Raw genomic sequence first — 27,295 nt, forward strand, 5'->3', positions numbered from 1 at the left:
GGTGATGAAGTAGAGACTGCTAGTTCTCTTTAATATACGTTCTCCCCTTCTTCATTAGTGTTAGAACCACTGATTTTTAGCTGGGCACATGGCTACCCAATAGAGACTACTCTTGACCAAGGGAGCATAGTGTAGTGATGTATACAACTTCTGTAAGTGGCTTAGCATAGACGCGTGTGTTCCTTTCTGCCCCTACCTCCTTTATGCTTGCTGGAAAAAGGATATAAGGAACTTGAACAGCCATGATGGATCATAAGGTAGAAGCTGCATTTCAGGATGGTAAAGCCACATGATGGAAGGAGCCCATGGATCTGCTGATTAGAGAGTCACCTACACTGATGTGAGAGTAATACATTTTATTTTCTTTAAGCTACTGTTACTTTGAGCTTTTTAACTGCTACAGAAATCAATCCCTGTATGAAAATATATAGTTTAGGATAATTTTCTGGTGGCAGTAATAGGAATCATTCAAAGCTATGTAAAGCAAAAAAGGGAGAATTATTTTAAGGACAGAAGGATTTCTCACAGAACCTATGGGAAGGGATGAAGGAAGCCTCAGTAATAGAGCAATAGCTGGAATTAAAAAGTAAGGGGAGGCCAGGAAGCCCTCTCACTGTGTCTCATCTCTCCTTCTCTTCCTTCTTACTGAAAATTATTTACACAGTTGTCACAGAGAAGCTACAAATAAATATTTGTTTGATGGATGGCAATTTGTGTGTGTGATAAACTGGATCTAAAGTCAATTCTCAAAACGTTTTGTTATATATATGTAGCTTGTTAAAGTGATTCTTTTGAAGGGGGGAATCATACTTTTTAGAGTCTAAGCTCTCTCTTAAACCCTTTCTCTCAGCTTTCCAATTTTTCCCAGTCACTTATTCCAACATCAGAAAGGGGGCCTGAAATACAGGATTGTCCATAATTAATATCATGACAGACACTTTTGAGATTGCTCTGCTTTTTTACAGGAGTTGCAAAAGCCAGTTTTTATGAGAACACAAGCACTGGCACTCACTAACTATTTTGGCAGACAAGGAAATGATACATTAATTACTTTTGGTACATTTTTCCCATAACTGTCTTTTTTTTCCATTTCATTTTTGCATTGTTACTATTTACCAGTCTGGGTTCTCACTTACACCTAGTTTTTGCCCTTCAGGGTTTCTTATATTCTTGCCAACTCTTTGATATGCTTGATAAGATGTTTTATATATATTTATATATATTGCTTTTGGTTTGAGAATCAGCCAGAGCCTCTAGTCTGCCATACTACCAGACACAAAAGTTCAATATGTTTTCACTTCATTCGTTTATAAGATATTAACCTGCATTCCAAACACCAGGGCCCTAACTCTGGTGGCCTAAGCTCCCCATCCACAAAAATGAAGAATAACTACCTTTCCACCTGCATCAAATTGTTTTTTGTACAAGACTCATGTAATCATTAACATGAAGTCAGTTTGCAACTGGAAAATACCATGAAAATACACATTTTCTTAACTCTGAAAACAAAACAGAGGCAAACAAGTAATAAAAGTTATAACTAAGGGTAACAACCTTAGAATGGTTTGTTCAATTTACAATGTCTATATATTTGCACTCATCTGCTTTTTTTCTGGCCCAAGGTATAAATGAGAAAGTCTTAAGATAAAAAAAAGCAATATTATTTTATACGTTATATTTGACACTAAGATGTATAATTTACATTTTTAAAAAATAAAGAGAAAAAAATAAAGAGAAAAAGGCAACCTTGAGCACACTATAAAATCTTTCACTCTTTTTTTTTTTTTTTTGAGATGGAGTCTCACTCTTGTCACCCAGGCTGGAGTGCAATGGCGCGATCGGCTCACTGCAACCTCTGCCTCCCGAGTTCAAGTGATTCAAGGTTCAAGTGATTCTCCTGCCTCAGCCTCCCGAGTAGCTGGGATTACAGGTGCCAGCCACCATGCCCGACTAATTTTTTATATTTTTGGTAGAAATGGGGTTTCACCATGTTGGCCAGACTAGTCTTGAACTCCTGACCTCAGGTGATCTGCCCACCTCAGCCTCCCAAAGTGCTGTGATTACAGGTGTGAGCCACCGCGTGCGGCCTTTTGTTTTGTTCTTTTGAGACAGGGTGTCACTCTGTCGCCCAGGCTGGAGTGCAGTGGCGTGATCTCGGCTCACTGCAGCCTCCGCCTCCCGGGTTCAAGTGATTCTCCCACCTCAGCCTTCCAAGTAGCTGGGACTACAGGTGTGTGCCACCATGCACAGCTGATTTTTTTTTTTTGGTAGAGATGGGGATTCACCACGTTGGCCAGGCTGGTCTTGAACTCCTTACCTCAAGGATCTGCCCACCTTGGCTTCCCAAAGTGCTGCGATTACAGGCATGAGCCACCGTGCCCATCCAAATCTTTCACATTTTTAAATTTTGTGAAATAGCTGTCCTTTTTATATATAGGTAAGCTATCAAACTTAAGATGCTCACAGCCCTTTACATACTTTGTAGGCTGAGATTCTGAGTGTCTAATATTCTGTAATGTATCTTGGTCTCTGTGCTGCAAGAACACTGAAGTATTATTATAGGTAACAATCTATATCACTCTTCTCAAACAGCGCTAACAGGTTAAGTATTCAAGAGGAACGTCTTTCAGTATATTTCAAAAAGCCTCATGGATGGTAGGTGATTTGTAAATGGACCAACACAGGACTCAGGCATATATGGTTACTGCTTACTATTTCCTATAGATCATGATGTCTTAGGTCTTATATAGAATATATCATAGGACTTGTCCTCTAAACATTCACATACCAAGACTGCACTCTGCATGCATGCCATTCACTCATTCTGCATTTACTGAGTCAGTCCTACTGCATGTCAGACCTTGTGCCTGTTCTCAAGAAGCTCGCAGTCCAGGAAAATGGAGAAATACAGATACAATTATAACTCTATGTGATAAGTGTTACAAAGAGATACGGTGTTATGGAAGCCCTGGTAGGGGCACTTAGCCCATACTGGAGTGGCTGGGATAGGGCTGAGTGGCCAACAATAGGGAAGGGTTCACAGTGGAATTGATGTCTAGGCTAAATAATGAATAACAAATAATTAGCAAGGCAAGGAAAAGGTAGGAGATCAAGACATAAAAAGAAACAGCATATGGAAATACAGGGTTGTATGTGAGTACGGCAAGACTGGGGAGCCTAAGTGGTTTGCTGTATATTTAATTTATTCATTTCACGTAGCTACTATTGACATACTTGTCTCCCTATATATGTTTGAGTCCGTGGATGGTGGGGACTTTGTAATGGTTTCTCTGTCCCTATGTCTAACAGGAGGCACACAGATGGAGTGCAATAAAATGTTTGATGAATAAATGACCAGCTATGAGGTGTAAGAGAGAATAGGAATCCATTAATGAGAAAGGTCATTTCTAGTGGCAATGAATATCAGATAAGATGGATTTAAGAATTATTTAGAAATTAGGATGAATAAGACTTGGTGATATATTGGCGATGGGGTATAAAATAAGAAAAACTGGATTTCTAGGTTTCTGGATTACAGATGCATGACAATAGTTATAATGGTATAATAACAATAGCTAATATTTATTAGGCACTCTGTGTCATGAAGTACGCAAAGTGTTTACATGAATTAAGCCATTTAAACTCTTAATGACTCAGTGAGGCAGGTTCTGTATACTCATTCACTGATGAGAAAATTAGGGCTAGAGAGATTCATTTGCCTAAGGTCACTCAGCTAGCAGGTGGCAGGCTCAAGCCCAGTAATTCTGACTCCAACAACCATACACATAGTCCACTTTTCTTTACTGCCTCTAATAGATGAGATTAATACCCAGAATGATGGTCCTATTAAATAAGTGTATCACATAAATGCACGTTTCTCTTTTGCTAAACATAGAGACACATACTATGACTGCCTCTATTATTATTATTTTTTTTTTATTTTTGGGATCTTGGCTCTTTCTGTATTTTTCCTACCTGGAAGACCTAAAGTGGGGTAGAAGTTTGATAAAACAGTTGGCACAAAAGATGAGAGAAGACAGGTACAGACATGACATTCTCGAACGCTCTGGCAGTTGCTGGAATGATGGGATCTGGGTTCTACAGGATTCCTCCCCTCCCATCCCCCGCCACACACACACACACGTCGTAAGGTGTATATGGCCGCGGAGTCTCAGGTTGGTTCTAGGAGTCCTCAACCCACAGCAAAGGTGCCTCTTCTCCCTCCTGGAGAGCCCAACATGCTTGAAGTTAACCTGAGGCCGCCTCTCGGGCCCGGCGAAACAGAGCGCGGGCCCCACGAAACAGAGCGCAGCTCCAGCTCGCGCTGGTTCCCAGGGAAACCGCCCGCGGAGGAACCTGGGGCCAGGGCCGTGACACCTGCGACGAGCCCCGCCTGGCGCCAGGGGGCGCGGAAGCGCGTCCGCCCCCAGGCCCCATGCCGGGCTCGCCCCGCCCCTGCCGGCCACACCCCCCTACCCCGCCCTCCCTCCGTGAGGACCGGCCGCTCCCGGCTCCCGGCCCCCGGCCCCGCTTCCGGCGCAGGCGCAGTCCCGCGTTCCCTCGGCGGCTGCCGGCGTAGTGAGCCCGCCGCCGTGGAGTGTAGTGGAAAGGGCTCGCCGTCCTCCTCCGTTTCTCGCTGCTTCGGGACGCGCTCTCTGCGGCTCTGTGAGCGCCCCTGAGCGCCGGCAGCGGCCGCGGTGGGTTCTTCAGGTGAGTGCGGCGGCGGGAGGGAGAGGCCCGGAGCGTAGAGCACCGCCCCCCTCGGCGCCCGCGCGCCCGCCTCTGGCGCGTCGGCCAGGAGGGGCGGCCGCGGCAGGTGCAGGTGCTGGCGCCGTGCAGGGCGCGGCACGCGGGGGTTCGGCGAGATGCCCAGGCCCGGTGAGCTCGCTCTCCGCCTGGGCACTTGGGCTCCGGGCCCTTGGGGGCGGCGTGTGGGGGGGACCTTGGCGACCCGGGTCAGCCGGCCCCCCCCTGGGCTGCTGGTGGGCGTCGGGCGGCGGCTCCTCCCCCGGGCACGGGCGCGTTACACATTAACTGCGCGGTCCCGCGCGCCCGGGGCAGGGAGCCCGAGTCCAGCGGGTTACCTGGCGGCGGGCGGGCGCGGCCGGCAGCGGAGGGCCGCGGTCGCGAAGAGGATGAAGAGAGAGTTCCCGAACAAGTCGGAAGCAGCTCACAACACCGGACGCCGCGCGGCAGGGCTGTGGACCTGGGGTGGTTTCGTGCCCCAGTCTTAGGAAACTACGCGCGAGGCACCGTGCTGAGGCGTAGAGGTCACCCTCGGGAGGTTTCGGTGAAACCTGGTGGGAAATTCCGGGCAGGCGCCCGGAGTCGCGCCCAAGTAGGCAGCTCCGTGCCGCCAGACTTGTGTTCGGGGGAGTTGAGACGAACTGCACGGGTGGGATTGCATGGCTCTGCCCTCCCAGCGTTGACAACTCGCCCCGACCGCCCAGGAAGCGCGAGCTTCCTGGCTCCAGAAGTGATGATGCTGGGTGGAAGTCGCAGCATGTGAAGAGTTGCCGGTTGTTATGGGATTAAAAAAGATGAAAGGGTAAGGTCTTGAAAGACACGAGCGCTGAGTTAGTTAGTACTGATTACTGAGAGGCAATTTAGTTTCATGGAAATGTTGCCTGTTCGGAGGCTACCTGTTATACACTCTACTGTTTCACCCCACCTCCTTCAGTTCAGTGTCGGGTTAAAAGCCTTGTAATCTCTTGCAGTGGAATGATTGCATAATTGGAGGAGGGGCCCATAAGAGGATTACAACAAAACTGTTCCATTGTAAATCAGTTGAAAGACCCAGTTCTTGTTCATTATCCTTTTTCTCATTTTGTTGTTCATGAAGGTTTTTTTTTTCCAGTGCTGAATGACAAATCAAGGAGAAAAGAGGCAGAATAGGGTTGTAGACCAATCGTAGTAAATATTTGATACTGTTAAATATTTCACCAGTTTTATGGGGCCTTGTTCTGTTATCATTTGTTATTTATTTACTGGTACTGTGCATTTTGATAGGACTTTTCATGTTTGGACAGACAGTGTATTCCAGATGCGGCTTATGTGATCTAATCCTAAAGCCCTTGTGGAATTTATAGAAATAAACAGTTATACAATTAAGTAGTCAATTTTTAAACTATTAAATGAAAAGCCATTGTATTTTTTTCCATTACAGTAATGTTACATATTAATGTATACCTTTGTGAACCAAAGTGTTTGATACAACTCTTCCTTCTGTGTTTGGTAAACAACTCATCTGTGGTACTGAATACTTGTAATCTTTCACCAGGATGGCCATTTAATGTTTAGCTGCTTTGTGGGATTTCTGAATAGATCCTATTGTACTTTTTGAATTAGTGTAGTTATCCATATGTTTCCTTTAATATTCTTTACCTTTGATTTTGTCTAAACTCTCATCCTCCCCCAACACACACATCCTCTACAAATAATTTTTAAAATGGAAAGGTTCTTAGAAATCTGTTTCACCCCCTCATTTTTTAAATATGGCAGGAAAAAATACTTTGTAGATTACAGTAGTTTTATATGCATTATAGTAGTTACTATACTTTTTTCCTCCTCAACAGGAGTCAGTGAACAAATTAGTGAGCTGGCTGAATGAAAAATTATTTAATGTTCAGCTCCATCACTTACTGTGCATAAAACCTTGAGTAAAACATTTAACCTGTTTGAGCTTATTTTCTCCATTTGTCAGTGGAAATACTATTGGGTTGAAATTGCTAATATTCTGCTGTTTTTTATGTTTCAACCTAATATGAACTTCATAATGGTAAGATGAGGATTTAATAACATACTCCATTAGAGATGTGGGGAAGGGGAGAAGGAACCAGTGTGAGCTTGATTGTGTGCAAGGCACTGTGTGTGCTTGTTTTCGATACCTTGACTCCTCAGTCCTCTGGACATTCCCGGGATATAGGTGGTTTATCAAATTTTACAAGTCAGGAAATGGAGGCTTAGAAAGTTGCGATAATTTGTCTGTGGTTACTTAGTTGTAGGTGGTCGTACAGCTGGCCAGTGACAGAGCCGGTATTAAAAACTGTATCCGACTGCCCAAAATGGAACGTAGTGCTTTTGTTTCTTACATTCCTGGTCTGCACCTTCTATTAAAGAGCTTTGTAACTATAAGGAGGCACACAGATGACAAGTGTTACCATTTGTATTTCTGGTTTAAAAATATCCAAGTTTTCTGAAGACGGTGATACCAGCATTGCTACTACAGTTACTTTTAAGTCTAGTGCTTATCAAGCCAAGTCCTGGTGTAAGCTTTATACTCATTTACTCTCAGAGTGAGCGAGGAGATAATACTTTATCCCTATTTTGTAGTTGAGAAAATTGAGACCCTGAGACCTTATGTAGTTTGCTCAAGGTCACATAGTTAATTAAGTGACAGGTCTAGATTAGATGTCAGACAGTTTGTCTTCCATGTCTGTGCTCTTAACCACTACACTCTGTCATTTCTTCATGTATAAGTGGTAATGCTAAAGAATTGTTTGCTCATAATCACTACATTATCACTTCTTTATGTGTAGCTTATAATGCTGAAGAACTGTTTGTAATTTAGCTTTTATGAGATACGTAATGTTAATGTAATATGTAATTCTCATTGTGTCACCAGAGATTTTTTTAAATCAAATACTCATTGAGCATCTACTCTGCAAGTCACAGTAGGGGTTAAAGGAAACTGTTCTTAAGGAATATGGAAGGTAGGGCCTTATAATCATTCCCATATCTTTTATAAGTTCTTCAAAATGTAGAACGCACTTTACATATTTTAATGAATGTCAACTAAGACAAAGTGCTAGGATAGTTGAGTAGTGGAGAGGAAGGACAGATGGATAGTGGGTAGAGATATTTGTGCATTGAGGTAATGAGGGAAAGCTTTGAAGATATTCCAAGGGAGTACGCTTTTTCACACTAAACTTTTTTCCGATATAATTCTGATTAAGATGCAGTTCATCAAAGGATAGTAAATTGGTTACTACGCATTTGATATCCTAAAAACAAAATATCTGAGCTTTTGTAAACTGCTTTCTAGCTTGTTTCTCCTTTTTTATACTACTATCCTTAGTTGTACCAGATGGTACTCTTTTTAAAAATTTTATGCTTTTATAATACTGAGTACCTCTTTTTTGGTATTTATGAACTTTGATATTTGTGTTGTATTTGTAATTGTTTCTAGGGCCCTAGAAACATGTTTATTGACAAGGTGGTCTCTTCCTCTAGTCTACATGTGCTTCGAGAGTAGGGCTTACCTCATTTTATAGCTTTAACATCGGGCCAGGTAAGTACTGTGCTGTGTTTGGTGATGGATGATCAGTTGAAGAATGTTAGAATGTATTGAAGCTGCTCTAGCAGTAGAAATTGAAATGAATATTGAGAAATGAAGGGACAAAGGAAGGAAGAGGAAGATATTTATACAACTGGGAGCATTAACTTGCTATCTCTATTTTCCCTTCTGCTTTCCTTTTCAACTTACCACTAAATGAGGTAGTTTTATAAGCTTACATCGTACATAGTCATGGTTAGAGAAAAGTGGAAAAAGTAATCTGATTTATCTTAGAATATAGGGCAACACGAAATTAGATAACTGTAGCCGTAAACTGATATTACTTAGAGGAAAAAGAATGAAAATTATTCAAATAGTTCAAGTTCATGAAAGATTTGATGCTTGTCGTTAACAGTAGGATTGTAAATATAATCATAATGGCAGTTGATGAAATTCCCCTGAGGGGTATGGATACATACACAAATAAGTATATGAATTGACAGCTTAGTATGAAGAAACTATTCAAGAATGTGAGAATGCCCTATGAGCATAAAGGAGCATATAGATGATAGCTTAGAACCACTTAAATAAGTGAATTGTAATTTGATATGCCCAGATAAAAGTAATAGTATTGAATATTTGTTTGGGAGCATCTGGTTGTCAGATAAGGATAAAGTATAAAAGAAAAACCAAAATAAGTTTGAAAAAACAATAAGCAAATTTGTATCAATTCTCTGTGGGGAAAAGAATCATATTTGAACTACATGCCTCATAAAGACTAGTTTTCCCTTTCTTTCCTTTTACCTAAGATAAATAAAGATACCTTCTGATTTGTAAGACAAACCCCTCAGTATGCTTTTGCTATTTCCCCCATTACATTTTTTTCTTTCTTAGATCTTTATAAAATCATACATTTGTGTTGTGCTTTACAATGTATACATTTTTACATTGATATGCCATTTGATTTTCTCAAATGTAGGCAGGGGAGATAATATCACTACCATTATAGATGTCAAAACTGAAGCTTAGAGAGATTAAATGACTTGCGTCAGTTCACACAGCTTGTCAGTGACAGAATCTGAACTAGAAGGAAGGTTTTCTGAAGTTAGTCTGTTAAAATGCTCAGGTTTTCTCAAACTTCAATTTCTCCAGTTTTGATACTCTCGCAAAGTATTTACTGTTTCATTTCTATCTTTTTCAGAAAAAATGTAGCCTGAATAACTGTCTCCACTCTTTACCGCTTTGCTATTCATTCCTTCTCTAAAGACTCTTGTTTGTTTATTTATTTAGTCAGTGCGTATTTCAGCACCTGTTGAATGTTTAGTTGGCATATATTCTTAAGAGAATATGTAAAATGAAGCTTCCATTATTGAGAAAAAGAAATTTGGAAAATGATTTTTTTTAAAAATTATACTTTTAAGTTCTGGGATACATGTGCAGAATGTGCAGGTTTGTTACATAGGTATACACGTGCCATGATGGTTTGCTGCACCCATCAACCCATCATCTACCTTAGTTATTTCTCCTAATGCTATCCCTCCCCTAGCCCCCCACTCCCCCACAGGCCCTGGTGTGTGATATTCCCCTCCCTGTGTCCGTGTGTTCTCATTGTTCAACTCCCACTTACGAGTGAGAACATGCGGTGTTCTGTTAATTTAAATAAATATTTAATTACAAATAAATATTTGTAATTAAATATTAGCTCATTGTATTATTACAAATAATTATTTGTAATTAAATATAATATTAACTCATAAGTTCAGAACATTTTCTGAAAACTGTCAACATAACACACTGCAATAACTAACATCTCTACACATGTCAGGTTGTACATTGAAGTATTGTGGAATTAGGCCGGGCATGGTGGCTCACACCTGTAGTCCCAGCACTTGGGAGGTTGAGGCAGACAGTTACTTGAGGTCAGGAGTTCGAGACAAGCCTGGTCAACATGGCAAAACCCCATCTCTACTAAAAATACAAAAAATTAGCTGGTGGTGGCAGGCGCCTGTAATCCCAGCTATTCAGGAGACAGATGTTGCAGTGAGCCGAGATTGTGCCACTGCACTCCAGCCTGGGCGACAGAGCGAGACTGCATCTCAAAAAAAAAAAAAAGAAGTATTGTGGAATTAGTGGGAATTCATTTGTGATCTATTATAATAAAAATGGGAAAATTGTGTAGCCTGATTGACCATTTGAGTAATTTTGCCCTTGGGCTATTAATTACATTTGCATTTATAAACATAGAATGCTTCTTAAAAGAGAAATGTGATTTTTTTTTTTGTCATAACCAAAATGCTAGTTTGGGAAGCCAACTTTAAAATTATTATGAAAGCTAATGAAAAAATGACTTTATATATATACTTGTTTTGTTTTTTCCTCCTTTATTATACAGTATTTGAATAAATTTTGAACTTTCCTTTTTATTTTGAGAGCACTATAAATTATGGAGAGTTTCAAATAAGGTAAGTAGACACAATAGTATAATGAACCTAAAAGTTTCCATCATGTAGCCCAGTAACTATCAACAGTGATCAGTCCTCATCCATCCACTTCTCCCACTTCTATATTATTTTGAAACAAATTGCAAGTCCTGTGTAATTTCACCCGTAGGTATTTCAGTATTTCCCAAAGATAAGAGCAGTTAACTACAGTACTTTTACAAACTTTGTTCTTTATTTATTTTTTCATTTTAATCTACATTTCCTGCTTTTATTATTACAAATTTTAAAAAATTAACACTAATTCCTTGGTATAAAATATCTACACTTTTTAAAAAAATACACAGGAATATGGGTACTATAGTAAATTCAAGTTTCTGTTTATTTTGATTTATGTGCTGTTTTTTTTTTTCCAAGTCCTGTAAGGAGCTGAATAAGTATTTTAAATTCTGGCATAGTAACAAAACAGAGGAGGAAATGATAACAAAAATAATATAGGGGAAAATAATAGAACACAAAGCAATAGCAAATGCTCATTTCAATAGCAGTGCTTTAGAGAAACTTCAGTTTTGTCTTTGTGAAAGTAAGAGAAGGGTTCAGAGATTAAACATTATTCTGTTTGGATTGTTCACTTCTTTTTTTTTATACTTTAAGTTCTGGGATACCATGTGCAGAACATGCAGGTGTGTTACATAGGTATACACGTGCCATGGTGGTTTACTGCACCCAGGATTGTTCACTTCTTAGAGATCCTTTGCTGTGATTTAACCTTTATTCCCATCTCCCTACTCCCTATCCATTTCAGCTTCTAAGTGTATCTCAGATGTAGTGGAGTTAGGTGTTAGAGTCAGACACACCAGAGTTTGAATACTAGCTCTGTTACTTTTTGTCTATTTGACAAAATTAATCTCTCTCAGCCTCATTTTTTTTTATATCTGTAAAGTAGGGATAAGAACCATTTCAAATGAATGCTCTGAAGATTAACTGGAATAATTGTGTGTTTGTGAATAAATATAAATAAAGCTGTTCTGAATGTTTTCCATACGTATATATGCCTCCATCCCCTCATTCCCAGTGCATGACCTTGGCATTAGATCAGACAGTAATCGTTTAACCAGCCTCTAGTCTCCAGTGAAGTTCTCATTGCCTTGGGAGTCATTTTTAAATGACTACATTACAATACATCTATACTTTCTAAAATGTAGATCTCACCATCTCTTCAGGATAAACTTTAAGCAACATTTTCTCTTTTAAAGAAGGCTTTTAATGGTCTGTCACAGTCTGCCTCTCCAGCCTGCTTTTCTGTTACTGTCTCCTTTGTTAGTTTTGTTAGTGCCAGACCCTTATTCCCTGACTGTCTTATCCTATTCCCCTTGCCCATCTACTGGACTTGTATTCAGCACTGAAAATCTGACTTATATTTTACTTCTCCTTGAGACATTCTCCTCTTCCCTCTTCCCTCCCCACAACCCTCAGAATAATCATGCCGTGGCTCGTAGAGGCTGTGTGCCATCTCTTTGGTCCATTTGTATCTGTATTCTTAGCACTTAGTATCAGGATTTGCCCGGAGGTGTTGAAGCTGGCAATCATCCTTCCATTCCAACAAGAATAAATATAATTTATCACATATATGTATGAAATAAATGTATTTAATATATATAGTAAATGTTGAAGGTTTTTAAAGAAGTGATGGAATTTGTAACTAATTCATGGAATTTATAACAGTTCAATTCATTATATGCTATTGAAGTAGCAGTCTCATTTTTAATCTCAGAAACTGTTTCTTTCATAATTCATGTTAAATTAAGAAGTCATTTGGGAATTTAAAAAGCATCTGGACTTTCCTCCCTGCCCCCCTTCCACAACTGTCTGTGAATAAATTGAAAGAGGAAAATAGTGCTTACATAATCTTAAACCTTTTCTTTTGACATGTCTTGGAATATTTAATTTCTATTATTGTGATAATACAAGTAAAACAAAATTATACTACAGGATTTATAGATGTTTACTTTTTTTGAGGAAAATCACTCAAAACAATAAGCTTTTAAACCCAAACTCAACAATCATTGCTTTTTGTTCTTAGTGATAGTGCTTGTGCTGATACAATATGATCAAAATATTTGGCCAGTATTAGGAAATGTCCTAGAGATGATTATAATAGTAAGAGCCAGTCTTAATTGGTAAGTGCCAGATATGGTGCTAAGCTCTTTAATTCTCATGACTACCTTAGGAGATAGGTACAGTTTTCTCCCCTTGCCCTTTCGTGTGTGTGTGTGTGGGTGTGTGTGTGAGAGAGAGAGAGAGGATCTTTCTCTGTTGCTCAGGCTGGAGTGCAGTGGCACAATCACAGTTCGCTACAGCCTCAACCTTCCTGGCTCAGGAGTAGCTGGGACCACAGGTGTATGCCACCACACTCTGCTAATTTTAAAATTTTTTGTAGAGATGGGGTCTCGCTATGTTGCTTTTGGTTGTTGCTTAAACATCTTGGGCACAAGCAACCGTCCTGTCTTGGCCTTCCAAAGTTCTGAGATTACAAGAACCACTGTGCCTGACCTGTCATCTCCATTTTTAGATGAGAAATTGAGACTTAGATCTCCAGGTCACTTTATTAGTAACTGGTGAAGCCAAGATTTGAGACTGATTCCAGAGTACAAGCTATTTCATGAGATAGTGAATACTGGTTAAGTTACCCTGTTGGCTTTTCTTCTAGTAGGCAAGTACATTCCTTTATCTACCAGGATTATTTGATCCAATTCTACACTGAAAATAGATGAAGATATTTGGGCTCAGATAAGTTACCTGCCCAGGTTCATAGATAGATCTCAGAGCTTGATCAGGAGCCTTAGCTTTCTTCTTCAGGTACTGATGCTTCTACTCTGCTCTGTTGCCATATTACCTCCTTTGTTGGAAATGATTTACTTTCTGAGTGTAGTGCTTTGAGGAATTTTAGTAAACATAGAATTCAAATTATTTAATTTTCACATATATTAAATTGATATGAAAAAAGATAAAAATCACAGCTTTAGTTTTTTTTTTTTTTTTCTAAAATTAAAATTCTGTGTTTCCCATTTGTCAAGGTAAGTCCAAATTAGGGGAATGTGCTTTTTGTGGAAAAATGGATTTTATTTTTTCTTTTGGACTACTGATATAAATCAAGTTGCTAGATTTCATTTAAAATATGTATATGCATTTTATTCATGTTCTTCAGATGTTTCATTGAAAATATTTTCCCATTAATCCTGATTTCTTGAGTTGTCCTAGGGATGGCTTTTGTTTTCAAGAAACATTTTAAAAATTCACTTTAATTAGAAAAAGTAAATTTCATAAGTTATTAGGATCTTTCTAGGCATTTATTAAATGAGTTAATATGTATGAAATTCTTAGCACCACTATCTGACAACATAGTTAACCTTCAGTAAAGATTGGCTGTTGTTTTTGCTGTGATAGTACTGATTTCGAGAAAGAAAAATTAACAGGAAATGCATATTAGGGATCAGAAGCAAATTGTTTTGATCAACTTTTTCTTGTGGTCTGCAGTCTGCTTTATTACCTGGAGCTCAGTAATAAGGCCAGCCAAGTTGTGTTGGTGATTCACCCATAAGAATTTAATGTGATCATCTTTTTTACATATTGGTCATGATCCTTGACAAGTTTAATTTACTAATTGGGATAATCAGTTGAAATTAGTTCTTTTTGAATCACTCATTGCTTAATGCGAAAGATACTACTGCTTAAAAATAGTAGTTTATTTTACTCTTATAAAGACGTATGTGAAATAAATCCTAAAGCTTCTATGTATTTAAAGGGCAAAAGATTTTCAGACCAGTGAGATTGGCAGCTCATTACCAGCTAAATTACATTTTATGGAAATTTTACGTGCTTGAAAAAGGGATTAAATTTAATTTCAAAATAATCTCCTTTTCAGAAGTGACTTGAATTTAGACAGTATTTAAATGTATCCCCCAGAAGGGAAACATTGTAGGTTAGAAGCACTGCTCAGAGGCATTGTCCTAAGTGCTATATAACAGGGGTCCCCAGTTCCTGGGCTATGGACCTAAAGTGGTCTGTGGCCTGTTAAGAATTGGGCCACACAGCAGGAGGTAAGTGGCAGAAGGTAAGTGGCGGACAAGCGAGCATTCCCACTTGAGCTCCACCTCCTGTCAGATCAGCAAGCTGCATTAGATTCTCATAGGAGTGCGAACCGTATTGTGAACTGCACATTGCGAGGGATCTAGGTTGCATGCTTCTTAAGAGAATCTAATGCCTGATGATCTGAGGTGGAACAGTTTCATCCTGAAACCATCTCCTCCCACCCTCTGCCCTGTCTGTGGAAAAATTGTCTTCCACGAAACTGGTCCCTGGGGCCAAAAAGGTTGGGGACTGCTGTTATGTAGTATTATCCCTTTTAATTTTCATTCTGTTAGGTAGCAAAACCAAGACACAGATTTCCAGATGGAAGAACCTAGGCTCAGATTGTCTCAGTAATTTGACAGAAGTGGGATTCAAACCTGCCTCTCTTCGAGACTTGTACTTTATATTCATAGCTTGTGCTCCAGCTAATGGAGTAACTGCGTTTTGTATAGATGCTTTGCTTTCACATGGTGGACATGTCTGGAAAGCCCTTACAAAGGTTTTGTCTTTCTCATTTCTTGCTTGTTGTTTGGATCTTTCCTTTGGCTTTATTTTTTCGGGAATCCTTTGTCTCTGATTTATTTGTCCTTCCCGTGTGGTCTCTGAGTTTATTTGCATCTTCTGTGGCATTTATCACATATCATTGCCTCTACTTGTCAGTCTCCTACTCTAATAGGCTGTTTGAAGGCAGAGTAGATTTTTCTTCTTTCCCCAGATCCTGGCACAGAGTAGGTCATTAGTAAATACTTGCTGAAAGAATGGCTGAAATACTGTGTTTATATGTGGGAAAAATAGGGTTAATGTTGCAGGCATGATGGATTTTAATTCAAAACTAAGAGAAACATTTTCACTAGAACAGTGGAACAATGGAGTGGCAAAGCAGTTCTACTTGTAAGTGTGTCGTGGTGGTTAAGAGCTTGGACAGTAGGGTCTAATAACGGTAGGCTTTAATTCTGACTACTCTAAGCTACAGTTTCCTCAACCATAGATGCGCTATGCTTAATATTTAGTAAGTGCTCAACGAATACTAGCTGTTATGGGAGGAGCCACCTTAACTTCCTGTGAGATTGGGGCTGGTAGTTCAATGACTTGGCTCCTTGGCTTCCCATTCCCTTCCTCTCTCCCTGGATTATTTTGAAGCAAATCCAAGTAATCTTATTTCATCTATAAATACTTCAGTGTGTATCTTTTTTAAAAGATAAGGATTTTAAAAATACAACCATTATGCCATTATTATCCCTAAAATTAACTATAATTCCTAATAACATAATTTGTTTTTACAGTTGGTTTATTCAAAGAAGAATCCAAACAAGGGCCACAGATTGTGTTTAGTTAATTCTCTTAAGTTTATAAGTTCCCTCTACCTTTTTTTTTTTTTTACAGTTTATTGGAAAAACCAAGTAGTTTGTTTATGATGAGAGTTTCCCAAAGTCTAGATTTTGCTGTTTTTGTCCCTGTGGTGTTATTTAACATGTTCCTTTCTCCTCTGTATTTACTATAAACTGATGACCATCAAGAGGCTTGTTTGATTTGGGGTCTTTCTTTTTTTTTTTTTCCTTAGGCCAGAATGCTTTATTAATGGCAGTGATGTTCATTTCTTATTTGCCACATAATATACATAATGTTTGATTGTCTCCGTTTTTGTGACAAGATGTGATCAGTGAGTTCAGGTACTGTCATTCTGATTGATTAACTATAAAGTTCCTCAAACAACCTTTTACCTTATGGTTTTAATAGCTATTTAAATAATTATAGCCCTAAATCCATTATTTCATTAGGATTCCAAAGTTATATTTATTAAGTGGAATTCTGCTAAAAAGAACTTTTTCTCATGAGCTGTTCAGTTCTTTGATATACAGGAAAGCCAGATAAAATACTTCATTCTTTCATTTTATTTACCAATTTTGAAAATAATGAATTGGTTCCATAGCATTGATCAAAGAAGGCCAGTAAGGTACTTTGCTTTATTTTTAGTGTCATTATGACCTCATGGATTTAAAAATATTTGCCTTTCAGTTCTTTGCAGATATTATCCTTTTTGATGTTCAGATTGTCCCGTTTTTGGTTAGTGGGAGTCCGTTTGATATCAGTCCAGTAGTTTTTGATGGTGTACTTGCTTTCTGGTATAACAAGATGTTCCAGGGTCCTTTCGTACATTTCTGTCCCAGGCTGGAATCAGCCATTTTTCCCAAGGAGCCTGTGTTCTTTTTTTGGAGGACATGGTATTACTCTGAGTACATGGATGCGCATTGCTCCTGAGTTGGTCAGCGTTGCTATGCTGACCAACTTTTCATTGGATAAACTTAGAATTTTTTTTCTGGTGTTTCTGAGTCAAATTTAGGCCTCTAGGATTTAAATTCTTTGATTTTATATTTGTATTTTTTCTAATATGCTGAAAATCTTAGTTCCAAATGACATTAGCATAACTTATTTGCTTCATCTTATAACAAAGTTTCAGAATCACAGTATCAATATTACTACTGTTATTAACATTGAAAATAGGTTATGACTTTTTTTACTTCCTTTTGCTTTTAGAATACATTCCATTAGGGATATATATTTATGTTGTTATGTTTTAAAATCACTCGAAGTAGTTCTTTTCTGTGTGGTTAAGCTACCGTCTCAGTACACAAGTTTATTTGCTTTATGTTTAGGGATTCTTTTTTAAACTTTAATTTTTACTGTTTACATGGTTCCAAGCTCAAAATCAAATCTGTAAAGCAAGGTACTTACAGAAAAAAGTCTAGCTTTCATATTTTTCACTCTGTCATCTCTCCTTCTATAGGTAACCATTTTGCCTGCTTTTTTTTCTTTTGTTCTTTTTTTTTTTTTTTTTCAGGATAGGGTCTCGTTCTTTCACCCAGGCTGGAGTGCAGTGGTATAATCAAAGCTTACTGTACCCTCAAATTCCTCAGCTCAAGCCATCCTCCCATCTTAGCCTCCCAAGTGGTTAGGACTATAGGCCTGCACTATCACACCCAGCTAATTTTACAACTTTTTGTAGAGACAAGATCTCACTATGTTGCCCAGGCTAGTCTTTTAACTCTTGGCCACAATTGTCCTCCTGCTTCTGTGTGTCAAGTTTTTGGGATTACAAGTGTGAGCCACTGAACTTAGCCTTTCCATTAAAAAAAAATTATATATATATATTTATTTATTTTTATTCTCCTTTTTTAGATAAAAGGTAGTTTACTGTTATTTATCCTGTTTTTTATCTTACTGGTATATCTTCGATGTCACTTCATAGCGATACATGGATATGTATTTTACATCTGTGCAGTGCTTCATTATGAGGATGTACCCTGGTTCATTGAATCAGTTTTTTGCTATTACAAAGAGTGCTGTTGTCATGTTGCCAGTTTATCTTTAGGATAAAGCCCCAGGAGTGGCATGCTGGGTCACAGGTTTAATATCATTTTGAAGTTATTGCTAAATTTTCCTCCATAGGATTTGTACTATTTTGTATTTCCAGAAATGCAAATGCTTTTACGTTTTATGATTCAGTGAACCTTCAGGATATAAAGAGGTGAATTCATAGTATATGGGATAGAAGAAAGAATCATAAATAGTTACTGATTAAAATGTCAAAATTTAATGCAAACGTAATACAAAGGTTTTTTATGTTAATGAATTGGTTAGTGTACTTGCCTGAACTATATTCAAGTGAAAATGAATTATGTACTTTGAATATAGCAGTTTTCTTGGTATATGTGGGTATATGGATTATGAATAAAAAATGAAAATTCTTTTGGGTGAAAAAATAATAAATTTTAATGGAGTATTAAACACCTTACATTCCTTATTAATCTCATCTTTCATTTGGCATAGTGAATATTTTATGTGAAAAAAGCAAGGACTAGTTTCATTTTGAAGAATAAATCATTTGCTATTAGTAAACAGCTGATTGGATTTGAAATTTGTCATTTGTAGATTTAATTGTTGCACTTTGGGTTGTCTATATGCTGGAAAGTCTGTGACACATACTAATTTGTAATTTTGAAATGATACTGAGTCAGATCTCTTTCAACTTTGCTGAAATCTTTTTGTTTTTATTCTCTACTTGTATTAACACTTTTTATTAAGGATTTGAGAGTTAAATTTTTCAGCTAGTTTAACAAATGACTACTTCTGTATCTTATGGAAGAAATGATGTGCTATATTGTTTGGTTTGGCATTTTTTTAATTTTTATTTTTTGAGTTGGAATCTCAATCTGTCGCCCAGGCTGAAGTGCAGTGTCTCAGCTCATTGCCACCTCCTGGGTTCAAATGATTCTCCTGCCTCAGCCTTCCGAGTAGCTGGGATTATAGGCATGGGCCACCATGCCCAGCTAATTTTTGTATTTTTAGTAGAGACAGGGTTTCACCATGTTGGCCAGGCTGGTCTCGAGCTTCTGATCTCAAGTAATCCACCCGCCTCGACCTCCCAAAGTGCTGGGATTATAGGTATGAGCCACCAAGCCTGACCTGTTTGGCATTTTCTAAGTTCCGGGAAGATGTTATCCACAACTGTCAAAGTACTATCATAGGAAGGAAAAAAATTGGAAAGAGAGATTGGATTCAGATCCTAGAAGACCTTACTTTTTTGGCTAAGAAGTTTGGTCTCTATTCAGCAGACAGGGAAAATCAATAAAGAATTTGTAAGATGCCATTTAGCTTTGAATTCTTCAGAGGAAAAACTTGAGTGGTACACTCAAGTTAGTTTCCATGTAAACTTTGTGATGTAATTGAATAGTTACATGAACTGTTTTTTACTTATGGAGAACCTGAAGCATATGTGGTATTGTTAGTGCCTGGGCTATGATAATTCAAGTTTATTGAGGCCATACTCTATGTCAGGTACATAGTACTCTACAAAATACTTTACATGGATTGTCTCCTTCAGTCCTCACAGCAACCAGGACAAGGGAGGGGCTAGTGTTATCCCCATTCTAATCTCATCAGAGGAGAAATTTAAGGCTTATAGAAATGAAACACATTATCCAGGATTGGATCCTGTACATATAAAGGATATTATTGGAACAATTAGTGAAATTTGAATGGGGCCTGTTGCTTAGATGGTAATTTTAATCAATGTTAACTTCCAGATTTTGATGATGATTTTGTGGTTAGATAGAATGTCCTTGTACTTAGGATACACACACACATACACAGATACACGGACACACACACACACACACACACACTGTGTATATGTATACATTGAGATATTAAGTGGGCATCATGTCTGAAACATTCTTAAATGACTCAAAAATATTAACAATTTCATAATCTGGGTGACAGGTATGAGAGACTATGTGTGTGTCTTTACTGCCTTTCTACTTACTCTAACCAAGGTCATGTATAATCAGAAAGTTAAATATAAATTCAAGAGATCTGTGGTACAGCAGGATGACTGTAGTTCCTGACGATATATTGTAAATTCTTGAAAAATGCAGAGAGTAAATGTTGAGTTTTCTCATAACAAGATAATGGCATGAGGTAACGCATTCGTTAATTAGCTAGTTAGCTATTTCACAATGTGTATGTGCCTTCAAACATGTTGTACATGATAAATACAATGTTCTCTGTTAAAAAAATTGTTTTAAGAGTTTCACAGCATAATTGTTATTGAGTCTAAGATTGCATAATACTGTTAGATTTTGTTTTTAGTATTTTCATATTTAAATAGTATACTGAGATAATTTATTTTAATATGAACATTTAATAATTTTAAAATATTTTTAAAAATTAAGCCAATTTTTATTCATTCCTCATACTAATTGATTATTCTCACTTTAACAGCATTGCTTATCACTTTCAGGTTTCTTCTAAATCAGATTGTTTGCCTTTTGTAGTAGTTATACTGTGAGATCGCTTAGTAAATGTTAAGTGATTGTGGTGTTTTGTTTTTGTTTTTGTTTTTGTTTTTTGAGTGGGAGAAGGTCTTGCCCTGTCACCCAGGCTGGAGTGCAGGATTGTGATCACGGCTCACTGCAACCTGCATTTGGGCTCAAGCAATCCTCCCACCTCATCTTCCCGAGTAGCTGGTACTACAGGCATATACCACCATGTGATTGTGTTTTTTTTAAAAAAGGCTCTTTTATTGTAAGCTTATAATTTACAATGGACTGTTAAACACATTTTATAATTTATGCATTTTAATTTAGTTTTAAATGTTATTATCTAAAAATAAGTATCTGCTTTTTGTTTTAACATAGGTTATCTTATGATGAGGCTTTTGCTATGGCTAATGATCCCTTGGAAGGCTTCCATGAAGTAAACCTTGCTTCACCTACTTCTCCGGACCTTCTTGGTGTGTATGAATCAGGAACTCAAGAGCAGACTACCTCACCAAGTGTCATCTACCGGCCACACCCTTCAGCTTTATCCTCTGTACCTATCCAGGCAAATGCATTAGATGTTTCTGAACTTCCTACACAACCCGTGTATTCATCCCCCAGACGTTTAAATTGTGCGGAAATATCTAGTATCAGGTAGGAAATAAGTAAATCACTTATTTGATTTTTTTTAAAATGGACAGTTTGCTTAGTTACTATATTTTAAGTTTTACTATTTTTAGAAAATTTGAATAACTTAAGTGTGCCTAGGTAAAGAAATACATGACCTGATAATGTTCTAGAACAGGGTTGACAAACTTTTTATGTGAAGGACCAGATAGTAAATATTTTAGGCTTTGCAAGCCATGCAGTCTCTGTTGCAACTATTCAACTCTGCCTTTAGAGTTTGAAAGCAGCCATAGGCAGTATGTAAATGAATGAGAGTGGTTGTGTTCCAATAAAACTTCATATATGGATGCAGAATTTTGAATTTCATTTAATTTTCATGTGTCACAAAATATTCTTTTAAAGATTTCTTTTCAACTATTTGAAACTGTAAAAACTATACTTGGCTCATTGATGCCTTATAAAAACGGGTGGAAGGCTTGGTTTAGCCTGCAGGCTATAGTTTGTTAACCCCTGCTCTTGAGTAGCACTGTCCTGTAGAACTTTCTGTGTTGATGAAAATGTTCTATTTCTGTGCTATCTAATATGAATGATAGGTATTAACCACATGTAGCTATTGAGCACTTGAAATGTGGCTGATATGACTGAGGACATACTATTTATTTAAATATAGAAGCTACCAAATTGGGTAGTACATTTCTAGAGCTGTGTGTTTAAGCCAGTTCCATTGGAGCATATGCTGATATTTTCTGAAAAATGTCTCTCTCCTTTACAGCTTTCATGTTACAGACCCAGCACCTTGCTCTACGTCTGGAGTCACAGCTGGATTAACTAAATTAACTACAAGAAAGGACAACTATAATGCAGAGAGAGAGTTTTTACAGGGTGCTACTATAACAGAGGCTTGCGATGGCAGTGATGATATTTTTGGGTTGAGTACTGATAGTCTGTCTCGTTTACGAAGCCCATCTGTTTTGGAAGTTAGAGAAAAGGGCTATGAACGATTAAAAGAAGAACTCGCAAAAGCTCAGAGGGTAAGAAAGAAGATATTTTATTCTTCCATATATTATATTAGAAATTAGTATTTCTCCATGGGGTGGGGCAACCTACAGAAATGAAATCATGATGGTTGTACATTTATCCGTCACATATGCCCAGCCTCAGCTCCTGTTAGGCAGCGTTTAGGAATCCGTGAAACTGGTTGGGTAGTAAAGAAGTTCCTCTAAGACTACTAACTGGAAAAATGTGGCTCTGTTAACTCTTCTGTGCCCCACTGCATTGCCTGCTCCCTGTCTTGTATTATCTGTAATGCAGATTGAGTGGGCTATATTCCACATGCAGGGTTTTTCCTTCTTACTACATGGCTGACTAAATGGTTATTTACTTGAAGTCACTCAGTCTAAGTCATTTTGTTTTGAGTTTAAGCTGAGTTTGAATATTTTCTGTATCTTACCTTGGAGAATTTTCTTGGTAAATTGTTGTGTTTCCCATTTGGTCATTTTTAAAGTTTCTGCTATTTATTTCCAAACTTGTGGCCATATCTTATTCTTTTTCTGAGTCTGCAGTTAAATTTCAGAGGAAAATTTATAGAATGAAATGCATACGTTAGAAAACAGGAAAAGTCTCAAATGGACAATCTAAGCTCCCACTTTAAGAATCTGTAAAAAGAAGAGCAAAATAAAACCAGAGCAAGTAGAAGGAAGGAAATAATAAAGAGCAAAAATCAATGAAATTGATAACAGAAAAAATAGAGAAAATGAATGAGACAAAATGTTGGTTCTTTAAGAAGATTAATAAAATTGCAAACCTCTAGCAAGACTGAGAAAAAGAAGACAGATTTATCAGTAGCAGGAGTGAAATGCAGGATGTCACTGGAGACTCATATCAAAAGTATAATGGAATGATATGAAAAACTGCATATATAAACCTGACAACCTAGGTGAAATACCAATTCACATGTAGAAAATTGAGAAGGTAGGGCAAACATTTATAGGTGTAATATCCAACCTACCATGACATTTCACAAACGTATTCCCACTCTTTCCCTAGCATACTTGTCTCTCATGAGCGTAGTATATTCATTTTTTTAATCCCCAGTTCCTTCCCAAAGGAAAAGGATGTGGTGGGATGTGGTTGCATTTTGTTTCTGTCATCTGGCTCAGACTTTGTTGTCTTAATAGATAGTATTTTATTAAAATCACACATTATATAGAGGTAAAATTTTGAGTATATGTATCCATCTTTGAGAACACATGGTTATTGATCAGAACAGATTGCTAATTTCTTAGCTCACTTGAGAATTTCCTTTGAAATCTGTAATATGCTGTATTTAGAGATACTGTTTGGATAATTGAAATGGTGATGTGTGAACACATATATGTGGTGACTTTTATGAAGAGTATAAGTTAGTATTAATATTTACTTAGATCTCAAGGCTTGAAAAGGACTCTTGAATATAAAAATACTTCCTGAATTGTGACAACTTGTGAATCAAACTATGTCAACAGCCATTTTCTTTAGTCTTATTATCTTAAGAGAGGCCATTTTCTATACTTTTTACTTACTTGGTTAACTGTGTCTTCCTATTTAATACGAGTTTCTTATAGACAGTGTATAGTTAGGTCTTGTTCTTTTGATCCTTGTAATTATCTCTGTCTTTTAATTGGTGTTTAGACCATTTACATTTAATGGATAATGGTATAGTTTGGTTTAAATTTACCATCTTACTGTTTGTTTTCTGTTTGTCTCATTTGTTTCTTTTTCCCTTTTGTATCCTTTCTTTTGAATTAATTCTGTATTTTTAAAACAATTTCATCTTCCTGTGGCTTTTATCTTTGTTGCTTTAGCGTTTATAGTAGACATATTTAACTTATCACTCTCTACCTTCCGGTGATATATTACTTTACATCTGGTGTACAAACCTTACAAAAGTATACTTTTATTTTTCCCCTCCTAGTTTTTGTGCAATAATTGTTGTATGTTTCACTTCTTTGTGTGTTTAAACCCCACAAAACACTATTGTTTTGCATTAAACAGTATTATCTTTTAAAGAGACTTAAATAATAACAAAGAATCTTTACATAGATAAACATCAGAAATGTTAGCTACATGGGCATCTGTGTGTTCATTCCTTTTTTTTTTTTTTTTTTTTTTTACAAGTTTTACTTTTATTTTTGAATGATAGTTTAACGGGGCATACAATTCTAGGTTGATGGTTGTTGTTTTTTTTTCTCAACAAACACTTTCATAATTTTACGTCTTTGTCTTCCGGCATCTATCATTGTTGATGAGAAGCCAGCTGTCAATGTAGTTGTCATTCCTTTGTAGATAATTGGTTTTCTTCCTCCTTCTGGTCACTTCTAAGAATTTTTTTTTTTTTAATTGATCATTCTTGGGTGTTTCTCGCAGACGGGGATTTGGCAGGGTCATAGGACAATAGTGGAGGGAAGGTCAGCAGATAAACAAGTGAACAAAGGTCTCTGGTTTTCCTAGGCAGAGGACCCTGCGGCCTTCTGCAGTGTTTGTGTCCCTGGGTACTTGAGATTAGGGAGTGGTGATGACTCTTAACGAGCATGCTGCCTTCAAGCATCTGTTTAACAAAGCACATCTTGCACCGCCCTTAATCCATTTAACCCTGAGTGGACACAGCACATGTTTCAGAGAGCACAGGGTTGGGGGTAAGGTCATAGATCAACAGCATCCCAAGGCAGAAGAATTTTTCTTAGTACAGTACAAAATGAAGTCTCCCATGTCTACTTCTTTCTACACAGACACAGCAACAATCTGATTTCTCTATCTTTTCCCCACCTTTCCCCCTTTTCTATTCCACAAAACCGCCATCGTCATCATGGCCCGTTCTCAATGAGCTGTTGGGTACACCTCCCAGACGGGGTGGTGGCCGGGCAGAGGAGCTCCTCACTTCCCAGAAGGGGCGGCCGGGCAGAGGCACCCCGGACCTCCCGGATGGGGCGGCGGCCGGGCGGAGGCGCCCCCCACCTCCCTCCCGGACGGGGTGGCTGGCTGGGCGGGGTCTGAACCCCCACCTCCCTCCCGATGGGGCGGCTGGCCGGGCAGGGGCTGACCCCCCACCTCCCTCCCGGACGGGGCAGCTGGCTGGGCGGGGGCTGACCCCCCACCTCCCTCCCGGATGGGGCGGCTGGCCAGGCGGGGGCTGACCCCCCACCTCCCTCCCAGACGGGGCGGCTGCCGGGCGGAGGGGCTCCTCACTTCTCAGACGGGGCTGCCGGGCAGAGATGCTCCTCACCTCCCAGACGGGGTCACGGCCGGGCAGAGGCGCTCCCCACGTCTCAGATGATGGGTGGCCGAGCAGAGATGCTCCTCACTTCCTAGACGGGATGGCGGCCGGGAAGAGCCGCTCCTCACTTCCCAGACTGGGCAGCCGGGCAGAGGGGCTCCTCACATCCCAGACAATGGGCGGCCAGGCAGAGACGCTCCTCACTTCCCAGACGGGGTGGCGGCTGGGCAGAGGCTGCAATCTCATCACTTTGGGAGGCCAAGGCAGGCGGCTGGGAGGTGGAGGTTGTAGCTAGCCGAGATCACGCCACTGCACTCCAGCCTGGGCAACATTGAGCCCTGAGTGAATGAGACTCCGTCTGCAATCCCAGCACCTCGGGAGGCCGAGGCTGGCGGATCACTCGCGGTTAGGAGCTGGAGACCAGCCCGGCCAACACAGCAAAACCCCGTCTCCACCAAAAAAATACGAAAACCAGTCAGGCGTGGCGGCGTGCGCCTGCAATAGCAGGCACTCGGCAGGCTGAGGCAGGAGAATCAGGTAGGGAGGTTGCAGTGAGCCGAGATGGCAGCAGTACAGTCCACCTTCGGCTCGGCATCAGAGGGAGACCATGGAAAGAGAGGGCGAGGGAGACTGTGGGGAGAGGGAGAGGGAGAGGGAGACTGTGGGGAGAGGGAGAGGGAGAGGGAGAGCCTCCAACTCTCCTCTTGCTCAGGATCCGTTTGGGGACTTGCTCTGTGTGTTCATTCCTTTGGTATTCATTTCTTCATGTGGATCCAGATTTCCAACTCGTATCATTTTTCCTTTGGCTTGAAGGACATCCTTTTACATTTTTGTTGTGCATGTTTGATGGTGATAAATTCTTTTAGCTTTTGTATGTCTGTGTTCATTTTTGGTTTTTGAAATATATTTTCGCTGAGTAAAGAATTTAAGATTGATAATTTTTTTTTTTTGTTACTGTAACGATGTTGCTTCAGTGTTTTCAAGCATGTACATTGTTTCTCACAAGAAGTCTGCTGTTACCCTTACCTTTGTTCCTCTGCGTATTAGGTCTTTTCTCTCTGGCTGCTTATGAGAGTCCTCTCTCACTGGCATAAGCAATGTGATTGTGATTTGCTTTGGTGTAGTTTCTTCAGCTTTCTTATGTTTGGGATTTGTTGAGCTTCTTGAAGCTGTAGGTTGTTAGTTTTCATAAAATTTGGGAAATTTTGGCCTTTATATCTTCAAAAAGTTTTCCATTCTTTCTCTCTCCTTTCCTCTGGATTCCTATTACATGTACATTAGACTGCTTACACTTATCTCACAGCTTGCTGGTGTTACAGTCTTTCATTTAAGAATCTTTTTTTCCTCACTGTCTTTCATTGTGGGTAGTTTCTATTGCTATGTCTTCAAAGTCACTACTCTTTTCTTCTGAAATATCTAATCTGTTAATCCCATACAGTATGTTTTTAAACTAGACATTGTAGTTTTCATCTCTGAAACTTTGATTTGGATCTTTTTTATACTTTGCTTGCTCTGCTTAATATGTTGGGATGCAGTTTAATAAATGTTTTGTTTCTAATTATTTCATCTCTTCAGATAATAAGCTGGGGCAGATCTGGGGTGCACATTTTGTTTTTCATTTCTAGGGGATCACTGTCTTTTATTGCTTAATGTCAAATGCTTCAAATTGTTGATCCATGTATTTTTTCAGAGTTTTAGTTGTGTCAGATGGGTGGTAAATCTAATCCCTGTTCCTCTATCTTAATTGGAAGTG

General features: G+C 38.8%; 1 protein-coding gene across 21 annotated transcripts in view; it reads left to right on the forward strand.

The window, feature by feature from the left end:
* The window catches only part of RAB3IP (RAB3A interacting protein), a 186,153-nt gene that overhangs the window by 110,466 nt on the left and 48,392 nt on the right, over positions 1-27,295 (forward strand). For 3 of the 21 annotated variants that reach the window (XR_010148077.1, XR_010148078.1, XM_063785896.1), the window contains exons 1-3: positions 5,016-5,548; positions 21,042-21,317; positions 22,063-22,321. Coding sequence is in view for 14 of the 21 variants with exons in the window: in XM_063785896.1 (XP_063641966.1) it covers positions 5,526-5,548; positions 21,042-21,317; positions 22,063-22,321 (558 nt within the window). In the remaining 7 variants the exon portion in view is untranslated. Of the gene's footprint in view, positions 1-4,073; positions 4,176-4,351; positions 4,711-4,764; positions 4,879-4,993; positions 5,549-7,524; positions 7,713-16,229; positions 16,515-21,041; positions 21,318-22,062; positions 22,322-27,295 lie in introns of those variants that run through there. The other 18 variants (XM_063785893.1, XM_063785900.1, XM_063785904.1 and 15 more) reach the window with 18 other exon arrangements.

Source organism: Pan troglodytes, chromosome 10 (assembly GCF_028858775.2).
Source record: "Pan troglodytes isolate AG18354 chromosome 10, NHGRI_mPanTro3-v2.0_pri, whole genome shotgun sequence".
NCBI classification, from domain to species: domain Eukaryota; kingdom Metazoa; phylum Chordata; class Mammalia; order Primates; family Hominidae; genus Pan; species Pan troglodytes.